Raw genomic sequence first — 16179 nt, forward strand, 5'->3', positions numbered from 1 at the left:
GAATCTTTACCTGGACTCCAGTGAGCTAACACCTGTGCTTTGTCTCTATCAGTAACTGAATATTTACCTGGATTCCAGTGAGTTAACACCAGTGTTTTGTCTATATCAGTAACTGAATCTTTACCTGGATTCCAGTGAGCTAACACCTGTGCTTTGTCTCTATCAGTAACTGAATATTTACCTGGATTCCAGTGAGTTAATACCTGTGTTTTGTCTCTATCAGTAACTGAACCTTCACCTGGATTCCAGTGAGTTAACACAAGTGTTTTGTCTATATCAGTAACTGAATCTTTACCTGGATTCCAGTGAGTTAACACCTGTGCTTTGTCTCTATCAGTAATTGAATATTTACCTGGATTCCAGTGAGTTAACACCTGTGCTTTGTCTCTATCAGTAATTGAATCTTTACCTGGATTCCAGTGAGTTAACACCAGAGTTTTGTCTCTATCAGTAACAGTATCTTTATCTGGATTCCAGTGAGTTAACACAAGTGTGTTGTCTTTATCAGTAACTGAATCTTTACTTGGATTCCAGTGAGTTAACACCCGTATTTGTCTCTATCAGTAACAGTATCTGTATCTGGATTCCAGTGAGTAATCACCTGTGTTTTGTCTCTATCAGTAACTAAATCTTTACCTGGATTCCATTCAGTTAACACCAGTGTGTTTTCTCTATCAGTAACTGAACCTTTACCTGGATTCGAGTTAACACCAGTGTTTTGTCTCTATCAGAAACTGAATCTTTACCTGGATTCCAGTGGGTTAACACCAGTGTGTTGTCTCCATCAATCACTAAATCTTTACCTGGATTCCAGTGAGTTAACACCAGTGTTTTGTCTATATCAGTAACTGAATCTTTACCTGGATTCCAGTGAGTTATCACCAGTGTGTTTTCTCTATCAGTAACTGAACCTTCACCTGGATTCCAGTGAGTTAACACCAGTGTTTTTCTCTATCAGTAACTGAATCTTTACCTGGATTCCAGTGAGTTAACACCGTGTGTTTTCTCTATCAGTAACTGAACCTTCACCTGGATTCCAGTGAGTTAACACCAGTGTTTTTCTCTATCAGTAACTGAATCTTTACCTGGATTCCAGTGAGTTAACACCAGTGTGTTGTCTTTATCAGTAACTGAATCTTTACCTGGATTCCAGTGAGTTAACACCAGTGTGTTGTCTTTATCAGTAACTGAAACTTTACTGGAATTCCAGTGGGTTAACACCAGTGTTTGTCTCTATCAGTAACTGAATCTTTACCTGGATTCCAGTGAGTTATCACCGTGTGTTTTCTCTATCAGTAACTGAACCTTCACCTGGATTCCAGTGAGTTAACACCAGTGTTTTTCTCTATCAGTAATTGAATCTTTACCTGGATTCCAGTGAGTTAACACCGTGTGTTTTCTCTATCAGTAACTGAACCTTCACCTGGATTCCAGTGAGTTAACACCAGTGTTTTTCTCTATCAGTAACTGAATCTTTACCTGGATTCCAGTGAGTTAACACCAGTGTGTTGTCTTTATCAGTAACTGAATCTTTACCTGGATTCAAGTGAGTTAACACCAGTGTGTTGTCTTTATCAGTAACTGAAACTTTACCTGGATTCCAGTGGGTTAACACCAGTGTTTTGTCTCTATCAGTAACTGAATCTTTACCTGGATTCCAGTGAGTTATCACCGTGTGTTTTCTCTATCAGTAACTGAACCTTCACCTGGATTCCAGTGAGTTAACACCAGTGTTTTTCTCTATCAGTAATTGAATCTTTACCTGGATTCCAGTGAGTTAACACTGTGTGTTTTCTCTATCAGTAACTCAACCTTCACCTGGATTCCAGTGAGTTAACACCCGTGTTTTTCTCTATCAGTAACTGAATCTTTACCTGGATTCCAGTGAGTTAACACCAGTGTGTTGTCTTTATCAGTAACTGAATCTTTACCTGGATTCAAGTGAGTTAACACCAGTGTGTTGTCTTTATCAGTAACTGAAACTTTACCTGGATTCCAGTGGGTTAACACCAGTGTTTTGTCTCTATCAGTAACTGAAACTTTACCTGGATTCCAGTGGGTTAACACCAGTGTTTTGTCTCTATCAGTAACTGAAACTTTACCTGGATTCCAGTGGGTTAACACCAGTGTTTTGTCTCTATCAGTAACAGTATCCTGGTATGTGATCTGTAATGGTCCAGGCATTGACAGATGGCCAACAGGAATTACAGCAAAGGAAAACTGACTTTCGTGTAACCTACAACATTATTACATTTATAATTAGCTTCTTTGTTAGCTTGCTGACTATTTATCTTATAAAGTATATATTGAAAAGTTTTAGTTGATGTGCTATGAGAGATGGCTGAGGACTAGTTACTTTCTGGGAAATGATATGTGCTAATTCTTATACAAATGCCTACCAAATATCATTGGCCTAGTAAAATATTGGTAGTTCCTCCTTAAACTGTTCTATTACAAACTTTAACAAGTATTGATGCAAAGTTGCAAATGCTCAAAATCATGCTCAAAATGCCTAACAATGAACCTGAGTACATACCTTCACTTTAAAAGATGTACAGACACATGGAAGGAAGTAATATTGGATGACTCTTTCACTTTTGTGGTAGGAGCATTGAGAGTGACTAATGTCCCAAATATACATAAAATCACCTTAACTAACATGATTTTTTTACTTGAAAACTTGTTTATAATACCTGATGATGAGAAACAAGTTTATAAGACGAGGCTAAAGAATTTGTTTAATCTATACTACAAAAACTCATGCATGATAGATGATAGACAATATCGAGTCAAACATTAATAAATATAAAACCAACCTTTTATAGAGTATTCTATCCACCATATCTGATGTATCATCAGGGTTAACTATGTAGGATCGGAACTGAGGAGACGAGTCTGAAGCATAACTAGTTGTCAGATCTGTGCCATCTAAAGGTTGCAGTATTATACTCTGTCCAGCTTCAAGTCCTTTGGTAAAGAAGAAAGTTATGTATTTAACTGAACTCAATATTTAACTTATAACTACCATAAATATATATAGAGTTGCTATTTTGTAAACTAAATCCTTAAGTTAAGATCATAATAACCTTAATCTAATATATTGTCTACAAATACTGTATGTTTTACTGATATCTTGTTTTTAAAATAGAGTTTTGTTGGACACAATTATAATGTTCCTCCATGATGTACTGACAGGGATATTCCTAGATTTCCATTGCCAGGTTTTTCATATAACAAATATTTCTATATTTCAAGGCATGTGTCTTATCATATGAAAGTACAATTAATAACAATCAACACTTTTTTCTTTTTCAAATGTTTTCAAATAAATAAATAAGAATGTTACCCTCAGGTGATGTGATGATAAGACTGTCTGCCACATTAATACTCCTCTTCCTTCTCTTAGATTTGATATTATGCTCCATCTCTATAGGTTCACCACTGACTGAGGTCTTTAGTACAGCTTTATCATCCATCATGGTTACTGATCCCAATGATTTATTGTTACACAGGAAGGCATCGTTACAAGCACGTAGTGTAACAAACAATGTCCTTCCTGGTTCCATATGGAAAGCATCAGTAGTAATGTTAGCCTGGTCCCTTCTTAATTCAGACAGCTTGTATAGTTTGAATTGGTTCATATACAAGGAACCATTTTTAATGACCACAGTACCAGATATATTAATGCTGATCCAGGTGCAGGGGAATATGTCATCATTGTCCACTGATGATCCCATACATATATCTGTTGAATATAAATTATAAAAACATTGTTTAGTGATGATGATTCTAAAACATATATCTGTTAAATGTAAAAAAAATCATTTCACTACATAACTGGTGCATGGTACTGTCCAATGTACCTGTTGAATACATATTCAATGAAATATTTAAAGGGAAATTCCGCGATTTTTTACTTATCATCTAATTATGTTCATCTTAACATAAAAAACACATTTGCAAAGTTTTAAATTTATATTCCTTCTAATAACGGAGAAAATCAAGTATTTGTAACTTTTTTGGTTGAATTCTCGAGTGGGTCGTGACGTATTAGCCCGATTTATTGAATTCTGGGAAAAAATAAAATCTGTTTAACTCTTATAGCTTATCGACAATATACGTAATTAAAAGCGCACAGCTGACGAATGGTCGAAGTTATGAACCACAATATAAGAATGAACGAAAATGAATATGCATATACCGTTTTGTATTGATTGAATTAAACTCCTATAAAATTATCTCTAGTAAATGTTTTTGAATAAATTTAATTAATTATTGTTGAGATTTTTTTCATAAAATATTTATTGAACATTTTTACTGATATTGAACTGAAAATATTTCAGTTCTATTTACCGTTATTGTTTTGATAATCATTTCAATGCAACTAATGTGTGAACAGAGTGTGTATATTATTTTGTAAAGGTCACTGTATATTTCTCGGCTTGAGGTCAATTCGTTAACCTTGTACTACTATTTAGCCGCAGGTGTGAGTTCAAGCGTACACAGGTATAAATGTTGTTATTTGGAAAGGATAAACAGAAAGGATTAGAAAGAGTATGCTGTCACGATGTTAATACACTAAGATTTAATACACGATGAGAATAAAGATACAATAATTAAATTGTGTAAATTAATTGAAAATAAAATTCAGATTCGTAATTCCGAAAGTGTATAAAAATAAAAGGAAACAATTTTTGATTACTTTCTTAGCGGCAATTGGCGTAAAGATTCAAATATGAAGCAAAAAATAGTAGTTTTAATCTTTTATAAAAACTAAATGCAATATTACCCAATTTGATATACCATTGTACATCTGTTTGATATCATTGACTTTACCGGAATTTCTTAACTTGTATTCAAATCTGGCTGTGTTTAAATGCTAATAAAACTATTGCAATTTTAAAGTTTTTAATTGACAAAAAAATACAACATACAACATGCATGATTTTTTTTTAGTTTCTTTTTAACATTTTATTCTTACATAATTAAATTCATTTGACAATCATTTACACGAACTTTTTGTGAAAAGAATATCAATTATCTAAGCTAAGGCATTATTTCTTTTGAGGATTTTTGAGGATTTTTTTTTTTAAATTCTATGATAATATTTGTGCAATGTTGAACATGATAGCCGTCATTAATCCAAATAAGTTATACAGTAGTTGTAATAAAAGTTATATTTTAGTCATGCATAACTGATATTGACGAATTTATAATAGTTCGTCCATACATCGTTGTTCTTGAAACAATCATTATTAGTATACATGTAAGTTTCCTGACGTATAAGAGCCATTGAGGATGAGCTCCAGAGAAATCAGACTAGTGGCGTTTCGTTCGTTTGTTTGTTGGGAAAGGAGAGGAAATGCAACCGCTTGTACAGATAAACGACAGAATTACCATACAAGCATTTATAGTCAACACAATCAGAAAGAATTCCCATCGTTAGACGGGGAATATGAAGGCTTCCAAGAATGAACGAATGTAGGACAGAAAGTCACAGGACAAAAAGTCACGGACAAAAAGTCACAGGACAAAAAGTCACAATTAATTTTTTCTGATTATTTTCTTTGAATAAAAAATAATTATTTTTACAAAAACATTTTTGTATTTTTCTTGAAGTATTGAATACTAACCAACTTTGTAAGCAAAATTTATCAAACAAATATCAAAGATGATCAAATAATTGTTAAGAAAACAAAATGTCAAAGTAGATTGGCACTTAAATGGCTTCATGGTGCCAAGAAATATGTTCTTTGAATGATTAAAATTAAATAAATCTTAATTTTTCAAGTAAAATGATAAATTTCATTAACTTTAATATGAATTTTTGTATTAAAAAATAAATATTTTAAGATATTTCTCTTATATATTCAAACAATTGTCAAAAAACTATTTGTGACTTTTTGTCCTGTGACTTTTTGTCCTATCAAATTTGTGACTTTATGTCCTGTGACTTTTTGTCCTGTGACTTTCTGTCCGTTTACCGAATGAACAAGTGACATGTCTAACTCTGAACAGTTAGAAAACAGACTATCGACATCGACCGCTTGTTCTTAATATTTGAAACTGTATGCATATATATACGTATACGTTTATGATATAGTCTGAGACTACTATAATAGTAGTCTCAGATATAGTGATGAGTTCTTGCGTCTGACAAAAACTAAATTCCTTCATGGTTATATCTTGCCATACGTTTATATTGGTTTGTAAGGTGATTACTCACAATCGTTATTTGAAAATCCTGTTTGTGAGATGTAGATTCATTTCAATGCAGAAATTTCGTCTATATATTTCACAAGTGTATAACACGGAGAAGCTCTGAAGGTCCATTACTCCCATTTTGTTTGGGTGTGAACCATCGATGTTTACAGCAATATCACAGAATAAGATGATGATGGTAGAAAGAACTATGGGCGTCATGTGGCAAATATTACATGCATATCGGACAATGAGTTGTCAATCTGTATGAAAAGATTTCCAATACAACCATATTATTGAGAAGGAATGTTTGCATGCTATACTCTCGTACTAGTATTACAGGGTTCTTGTGGCGTTCACCTTAGACACACATCTTTTTAACGATGTTTAAAAAAACAGACAGAACCAATTTAATGTCATATTTCCCTATTTTTTAAATATAACTAAAAGTCTTTTATCTGACAAGAATACCCCTATTTAGCGAACAAGTAATTTATTCTTTTTTCTGTTATTGAATACCAAGAAAGAAAATAAATCCCGGAATTAATTTGAAACTTTGATACTCAAAAGTTTCCCAGCAAAATATTCACATTCCCTGGGGATAATTAGTGTTCGTCCAGTGGCATATATAACAATTGTGATGACGAATTACTTCCTTTGTTCGAGAACAATCTTATTGAAATATAAATCTGTGATTTTACTAGGTCCACAGCTTCAATGAACCAAAGCAAAAGTTATACATCGACCTGTATTTAAATCAAATTGGTTCTCTTCTTCTTCTGGTATACAATAGTCTATCGACATTCGATGATTACATACTGTTGGCATACGTGGACTAGTCTATTTACAACACTTTTACCCCTATTTATTCAAAATATATGTTTTTTTCTTATGTTCAATGTATACATGTATATATTTTAAATTGCGCTATAATAGTTCCGTAACTTTCTATCCAGTCGTATAAACGAATCGTCGGCAAGTGCGTACATTTTTTTAAATCAATATTTCTGGTCTGTTCCAATCTGTCCTTCACTATTGACAATGACTATATATTACATTTTCCCAAATTCACCCTTGGAAAAAATATTTAAATAGATTTTAATTTCATCAAATCTTATTTTTTGGGTATTATTTATATGTTTATGAATTATATTCTTTACACCAGAAATGTTATTTATAAACAAGCGTATGAGTTTAGTAATGACAAGTAAGACAGAGTTGTATATTATTCATCTGATAGTTCAAAATGGAAAGTTATAAGTTATAAGTTATCAGCCATGTACACTGATCAATACCTGCAGAAGTGAAACGATGCATGAACTTGCAAGCCCGACAGGAAATCGCTTGAATACCTGGACGTGTCACCTCACACCCCTCACAATACCTTTGGAAGTAATACCTTTAGCCATGCTGGTGATCAGATGAGGGAAGATAAAAATATATTTGTTTATTACTTTAAAGAATTATGAACAAATTAGATTTTCGAAAACAATTTTCACGGAACACTTATTTATGATTTCAACTTTGACTTTTCACCTAATTCCAATATCAACAGTTTAAAAACAACAGACCATGGTAATTTAAAAAAAGTAAGAATATTTTTCGTATCAAGTTAGTTAGTCGGATAAAACAACCGTACGATTGACAAGATATCGACACGCAATTACGACTACATCGGTTACTGTAGTTTTGTTTCTTTGTGGTTTATAGACATATCGTTTTTATTAATCGGGGAAAGAAGACAAAATGGCGGATCGCAGAGAATTGATACTCTAAATTTAAAATCGATGGTGATCGCTTATCTAGCGGAATAACACTTTAATATCTATGAATTTGAGCATTTTTATACAGAATGAACATAATATCAATTTTTGATTTTTTTGCGAAGTTTCCCTTTAATATTCTGGGGGTGAAGAGAAATACCATTTATTTAATTTTTACCCAATTCCCATTTTGATATCAGTTCTATATTGGTCAAAACTCAATTATGAAGTCAAGTTTTTTTGCTTTTATCTGAATATTTTTTATTGCGGCAACATTAAAAAGGTGACTATGCTTGATGATGTCAGATAGAAAGAACACATCTTTTTGAAGATTATTTAAAAGGAAGGATTGAAATTGTCTGCATATTGTCTATAAATCATTAAAGAAACAATTTCACCAAAACTCATTCAAAACAATATTTCTCAACTCTTGGTAGTTTTATTCTAAAAAAATGAAAAGCCTAGCAATCCTGAGTTTAAAATATTTAAAAGTTTAGTTGTATTGAGTGGATCAATCAAGGCAACTCCTCACTCATTGAAATTGTATACTGAGTACAAATTCTATAATATAAGCTAGGGATGCCACCAAGTACTCTAGATGTTTAAGATTTATCCAAGTCCCCGAGTACTTGCGAGTATCATGACCGAGTCCTCCAGTATTGAATTTCAGTCCTTTTGACTTCCCTAATATAAATCTACCATATCTTGTAACAGAATGGTCCTCTCTCAGGGTGAATGTAAACTCTACTCTAGTGGGATCAGTGCCACATTTAGTGTACTGGATTCCATAATATAAACCTATCATATCTTGTAACAGAATCGTCCTTTCTCAGGGTGAATGTAAACCCTACTCTAGTGGGATCAGTGCCACATTTAGTGTACTGGATTCCATAATATAAACCTATCATATCTTGTAACAGAATCGTCCTTTCTCAGGGTGAATGTAAACTCTACTCTAGTGGGATCAGTGCCACATTTAGTGTACTGGATTCCATAATATAAACCTATCATATCTTGTAACAGACTCAACCTCATGCAGGGTGAATGTAAACCCTACTCTAGTGGGATCAGTGCCACGTTTAGTGTACTGGATTCTAAAATATAAACCTACCATATCTTGTAACAGACTCATCCTCATGCAGGGTGAATGTAAACCCTACACTAGTTGGATCAGTGCCATGTTTAGCATTGAAAGGGTATACTATAATATAAACCTATCATGTCTTGTAACAGACTCATCCTCATGCAGGGTGAATGTAAACCCTACACTAGTTGGATCAGTGCCATGTTTAGCATTGAAAGGGTATACTATAATATAAACCTACCATATCTTGTAACAGACTCGTCCTCTCTCAGGGTGAAGGTAAACCCTACTCTAGTGGGATCAGTGCCACATTTAGTGTACTGGATTCCATAATATAAACCTATCATGTCTTGTAACAGACTCATCCTCATGCAGGGTGAATGTAAACCCTACACTAGTTGGATCAGTGCCACGTTTAGTGTACTGGATTCTTTAATATAAACCTATATTTATATTTCAACAGACAGTCGGTATTCCAATGGGTACTAATTGTGCACCCCTGCTGGCTGATTTGTTTTTGTATTCGTATGAAGCAGAATTTATTCAGAACCTTCTAAAAGACAAAAAGAAAAAGCACCTTGCGAAATTCTTTAATTTTACTTTTCGATATATTGATGATGTTTTATCGTTGAACAACCCATACTTCAGCCAATACTTACATCTCATATATCCCAGTGAACTTGAAATTAAGGATACTACTGATACTAGAAGGACTGCTTCATACCTTGATCTTTTCCTCAATATTGACGTAGATGGACGACTTCACACAAAAATCTATGATAAACGGGACGATTTCAACTTCCCAATTATCAATTTCCCATTTCTCAGCAGTAACATACCCTCTGCCCCTTCGTATGGTGTTTACATATCACAATTGATACGTTATTCACGTGCTTGTTCACACTATACGGACTTCATATACAGGAGTGTGCTCCTTACGCAGAAACTGCTCCAACAAAGTTATGAGGAGGACAGATTAAAATTGACACTCCGTAAATTTTATGGACACCATCACGAATTGGTTGATCCATACAATGTCTCTTTAACCAAACTAGCTAAGGACATTTTTACCACATGGTAGATTGTGGTTTGTCATTATGTCGTCTAATCTTTTAATTACCAAACGTGACTTATTCCCGATTGTGACCGTTTTGCTGAATGTGAATTCGCATTACTATAAGACGTGTTTCTGTACTTGTTTATCCCAAATTCATGTATTTAGTTTACATGTTTAATGTTATATTTGTAATTCTCATCAGATTTTGTCAAATGTGTTGACGTCTTCTTATTATATATTTAGGTATGACGTATAGAAAAATTAACCACCTCCTCTTTATTAATTATATTAAATTTTGTACGATTATTTACGTTTGAAGTTGGATTCATAACAAACTGGACATATATATATTACAGTTAATTGCTATTAATAAGTATTGCAATATGCATTTTGTTTAAATGAATTATCAGTATTTAGTTCTAAATCAATCCTAATTCTATCTCATTTTTGAATGATAGTTTTTCATATGTGACGTCATGCTGTTTCTAAATTTCATAAATTCAAATGTGGCATAACGTTTCTGCCTTTTCGCCATCGTATGTGACGTCACAATTTTTTTAATTACGTTGACGCTTGGACTGATTCGGATGTGTGTCTATTTTGTGATAAACTTGGGTTTAATTTTCTGTAATTAGTTAATATTTCAGTTTCATTATGTATATCTCTTTCATATTCATTTGTTAACATTTACTGTTTGCAATAGCATTAAGTATTCTATATAATAAGGATGTTCTTATCCCGTGCATAAAAACAATGCCGTATTTGTCAAAACCTTTTCAACTTTTAATCTTCAGTGCTGTACAACTTTGTACCTTTTTCACGTTCGATCTTTTATATCTAGGCGTTATGTATTCAGGTTTAGTTTTCTGTAATTAGTTAATACTTTAGTTTCTTTGTGTATATCTCTTTCATATTCATTTGATAAAATTTACTGTTTGCAATAGCATGAATTGTTCTATATAGTAAGAATGTTCTTATCCCGGGCATAAAAACAATGCCGTATTTTGCGAAACCTTTTCAACTTTTGATCTTCAGTGCTGTACAACTTTGTACTTTTTTCACTTTCGATCTTTTATATCTGGGCGTCACTGGTGAGTCTTGTGTGGGCAAGGCGCGTTTTTGGCGTATTGAATTTTAAACCTGATACTTTTTGTTATCTATTAATCATGTTTTTCTGTGTCTAATATGTTCTCCTATTTATTTGTATTGTAGTCCTGTAATATTATGTTGTCATTTCAATGTTATATTTAACTTTGCCATTAAAGTGCGAGGTTTGGCATGCCTTAAAACCAGGTTCAACCCACCACTTTTATTCCCCTTTAAAAGTGTCCTGTACCAAGTCAGGAAGATGGTCATTGTTATATATTGTTCGTTTCTCTTTGTGTTGCATTTTAACGTTGAGTCGTTTGTGTTTTCTCTTATTTTTGAGATATTGAGATAAGACGTGGCACGGTACTTGTCTATCCCAAATTCATGTATTTGGTTTTCATGTTACATTTGTTATTCTCGTGGTGTTTTGTCTGATGATTGGTCTGTTTCTGTGTGTGTTGCGTTTCGATGTTGTGTCGTTGTTCTCCTCTTATATTTAATGCGTTTCGCTCGGTTTTGGTTTGTTACCCCGATTTTGTTTTTTGTCCATGGATTTATGAGTTTTGAACAGCGGTATACTACTGTTGCCTTTATCTACCATATCTTGTAACAGACTCCTCCTCACTCAGGGTGAATGTAAACCCTACACTAGTTGGTTCAGTGCCATGTTTAGCATTGAAAGGGTATACTATAATATAAACCTACCATATCTTGTAACAGACTCGTCCTCACTCAGAGTGAATGTAAACCCTACACTAGTTGGATCAGTGCCACGTTTAGCATCAGCTGGTGTCACAGGATGATCAAAATCTTCTGCTCCAATAACTGTTGTGTTGATCAAATTTACATTGGGAGGTACTAACAAAGCAACCACACCTGTTTAAAAATAATTTTTACATTAAAGAGTACCAAGTTAGCAACCATGGCGGTTTAAATAATCATTTTTACATTAAAAGGTACCAAATTAGCAACCATGGCGGTATAAATAATCAAATTTACATATGTACCAAATTAGAAACCACTTCAGTTAAGATTTTCATAGGTAAGTACCAAACTAGAAGTTCTGCAACTTCAACATTGGCCACTCACTAACATTGAAGTCTAGTTTTTAAGTCATGAATTGACTGCTGAAACTTTTTTCTGTTATCAATTTTTCTAAATTCACCAAAAAACTTTTTCAAACAAGAATGTGTCCCTAGTACAAGAATGCCCCATCCGCATTATCATTTTCTATGTTCAGTGGACAGTGAAAATGGGTTAAAAACTCTAATTTGGCATTAAAATTAGAAAGATCATATCATAAGGAAGATGTAACCTAAGTTTTAAGTTGATTGGACTTCAACTTCATCAAAAACTACCTTCACCAAAAACTTTAACCTTGAGCTGGACAGACAAATGAAAGGAAGAACGAATGGATGCACAGACCAGAAAACAAAATGCGAGATTTTTGTTTACAGAATCAAGGCAAATTGGACACTTATTTTTCATTCAAAAGGTCATTTGACTACGAAAATTATTTAGATTTAAAGCACCCACAAAAACATTTGTTAACAAAATACAGACTCAGCAATCACTGTTTAAGAATAGAAACTGGCAGACATGAACGAATTACCAATGTATGTGGTAAATATGAAATATTACCTCGACATGAGAGGATATGTTTATATTGTAATTCAAATTGTTTTGAAAATGAAATGCACTTTCTTCTGGAATGCCCTCTTTACAATAACCTCAGAAGAGATGTGACTGATTATATCAAAAAATACACCAGTTTAGATCATTCAAACAGAACAGATCTTTTTTCATGGATCATGATTAATGAAAATAGCAGATTTTTATCTATTTTATGTGCATACCTTGATAAAGGCCTGCAACTTAGAAAATCAGAAAATTAGTTAACTTAAATACTCTAAAAGATATCAAAATTATCTCCCCTTGACCACTGATTCTTTCCTCATGCATTTGAATTATTATTTTATGTTTCTTTAATCACTCTGTAATGCTTATGTCATGTTGTAATTAAGGTTATGCTCTTAATGGGCCCTTTAATTTGGAAAACAAAAATATCTTATCTTATCTTATAATGCCCATAAATGGGGCATAAAAATGGAAAACAGGTAAAAACTTGAGTGCAATAAAGGGCAATAACAGTTGATTGACAGTTTTGGGAATCCTTGAAATATAGTAGAAATTGTCCTATTGATCAATCATCATAAACAAAAATGCAATCATCATAAACAAAAATGCAATTTTTTTGTAAATAATATCATGTGAAATATTGAATTCTGTAGATTATTCATGATGTTTGTAATTAAATATTTAATTCATTAACGATTTTGTCCTATTATGCCGATCATTTACACACATTCCATTAAATGCATCACTTGACTGCCACATTTTCAAGGAATGGGACTTCTGACCTAGCTATGCAAATGACCCACTTTGACGTCACACCATCTATGACGTAACTTTCACAGCATTGAGCGCCAAATTTGACTCAATCCAGTTTCTCTGTCTCCATATCAAAAACGTCTTATATTTGACTACCTGTAGGGTTTACCAAAGGTAGTACCCTACACCCCGTAGAAACTATGTAAAATTTCCAAATTTCAATAAAACTTTTTTAGATAATGAAAAAAACGTTGTTTTCACGTTACACTTTGTACCCGAATTTCCATAAAACATGCCCGATTCGGACTAAGACCGGGGATAAATTCGTTATCTACGTTCATATCCGTAGATATGGATATTTTAACACCCTTCAGTACCCTGTACACCCTTCGGCGTAACGTAGATAACTTATAATATCATGGTTTCTCTTTTACCTTTGGTGATTAAATATAACAAACTTTTGATTTTTTTTAAAACTATTATGTTTTCTTTTTTAAAATAACTCAACCTAAAAATTCCAAACACTTTCACTTAGTTTCATTTAATGACTTGCCACTTCCCCGAACGACATGTTACCAGTTCTTACAGCTTGACAAGACGTTGCCTTATATATCTATTAATTTCTGATATTTCATAGAACTCTTACCTATATGATCATTCCATTCAGCCATTTGTCCTCCACCATTCACACACCTGATCGATACATAGTATGTATGGTTAGTCTTCAGAACACCTTCTAATGAACTGTTTATACCTAACTGTTTAATACCAACAGATATATATGGCTGGATATCTTCACCACCAACCGATGTTCCTATAGCCCACATATTCTCCTACAAATAATATCAACTGGTTATTTCATAACAACAAAATTTCCTTTCTGATTCTTTAATCATAGAGTGTAATCTTTTCTTTGTATCAAATTTGATTGGCTAACTAATTAGATCATTCTATTTATTAATCAATAAACTTTAAACAATTTCAGTCCAATTAATGTAAGGTCCAACCAATTTGAATTTATCATGCATGACAGTCTGCACCAAATCTCTATCAACAACTAGTCTGATGACCCATATTGCGACATTTTTCTTATGCATCTTAACAAAGTTTTGCTATACTGACTAGTCCAAATAAATTTTTCTTGTCTAGAACAACAGACTAGTGGCAAGTAGTGCAGGCTATAAGTCCTTTTATTTATGTCTGTCGTAGTTGGTTCACTAATTATTTTAAGTCTTTAATACTTAAGAAGACATAACTAGAGGCTCTAAAGAGCCTGTGTCGCTCACCTTGGTATATGTGAATATTAAACAAAGGACGCAGATAGATTCATGACAAAATTGTGTTTTGGTGATGGTGATGTGTTTGTACATCTTACTTTACTGAACATTCTTGCTGCTTACAATTATCTCTATCTATAATGAACTTGGCCAAGTAGTTTCTGTGGAAAAACTTAGTAAAAATTTACAAATTTTATGAAAATTTTTAAAAATTGACTATAAAAGACAATAACTCCTTAGGGGGTCAATTGACCATTTCAGTCATGTTGAGTTATTTGTAAATCTTACTTTTCTGAACATTATTGCTGTTTACAGGTTATCTCTATCTATAATAGTATTCAAGATAATAACCAAAAACAGCAAAATTTCCTTAAAATTACCAATTCAGGGGCAGCAACCTAACAACGGGTTGTCCGATTCATCTGAAAACTTCAGGGCAGTTAGATCTTGACCTAATAAACAATTTTACCCCCCGTCAGATTTGCTCTAAATGCTTTGGTTTTTGAGTTATAAGCCAAAAACTGCATTTTACCCCTATGTTCTATTTTTAGCCATGGCGGCCATGTTTTTTGATAAAATGGGAATTAAAACACAAACTTTATTCTAGATACCCTAGGAATCAATCAGATGAAGTTTGGTTTGAATTGGTTCAGTAGTTTCAGAGGAGAAGATCTTTGAAATAGTTTACGACGACGACGGACGGACGACGACGACGGACGAACGACGACGGACGCCAAGTGATGGCAAAAGCTCACATTTCCTTTTAGGAAAGGTGAGCTAAAAAGAACAGGATATAGCTCAAATAATCATCAATGTTCTCTGTAAGATTGCTACTGTACCTTTATCATACTCTGTTCATCATAACAATACCAAAACACTTTAATGGTGTCATTAGATGCCTGATATTTAACCGGAGTAAACTCCCCTTGACTGACATCAATGTAAATCTGGTTCATAACATCTGAATCAAACTGTGGAGGAGTGAGATCTACATAGAAACCATCAGATGAAGCTCCAGCTGTTAGTCCTGATCCAAGAACGGCTCTCACTGTTAAATTATATGAGTAATTTATAAAATGATTTCAAACCAAAACCATATATACAATACAAAATACAACTTATTTATAGAATAGATTATAATAGAAATTAATTCCTGAATAAATCTTTAACTATTTTATTTCATCGCCGATATATTTTGTAAGACCCATTGGTGGACTTTGGTTGTTTTCTGCTCTTTGGTCAAGTTGTTGTCTATTTGACACATTCCCCATATCCATTCTCAGTTTGATGATAACCGTTTCTTTGACAAGAGAATCA

At 33.2% G+C, this 16179-nt stretch overlaps 1 protein-coding gene across 1 annotated transcript in view; it reads right to left on the reverse strand.

Moving 5' to 3' along the window:
* LOC143065354 (uncharacterized) overlaps positions 1–16179 on the reverse strand; it is a 35018-nt gene that overhangs the window by 13695 nt on the left and 5144 nt on the right. Inside the window, exons 4-9 of the mRNA XM_076238885.1 lie at positions 15702–15910; positions 14232–14418; positions 11900–12070; positions 3347–3745; positions 2817–2967; positions 2103–2236 (exon numbers count right to left, since the gene is read on the reverse strand). Coding sequence (XP_076095000.1) covers positions 2103–2236; positions 2817–2967; positions 3347–3745; positions 11900–12070; positions 14232–14418; positions 15702–15910 — 1251 coding nt within the window. The remainder of the gene's footprint in view (positions 1–2102; positions 2237–2816; positions 2968–3346; positions 3746–11899; positions 12071–14231; positions 14419–15701; positions 15911–16179) is intronic.

The sequence above is a fragment of the Mytilus galloprovincialis genome, chromosome 2 (assembly GCF_965363235.1).
Source record: "Mytilus galloprovincialis chromosome 2, xbMytGall1.hap1.1, whole genome shotgun sequence".
In the NCBI taxonomy this organism is placed as follows: Eukaryota; Metazoa; Mollusca; class Bivalvia; order Mytilida; family Mytilidae; genus Mytilus; species Mytilus galloprovincialis.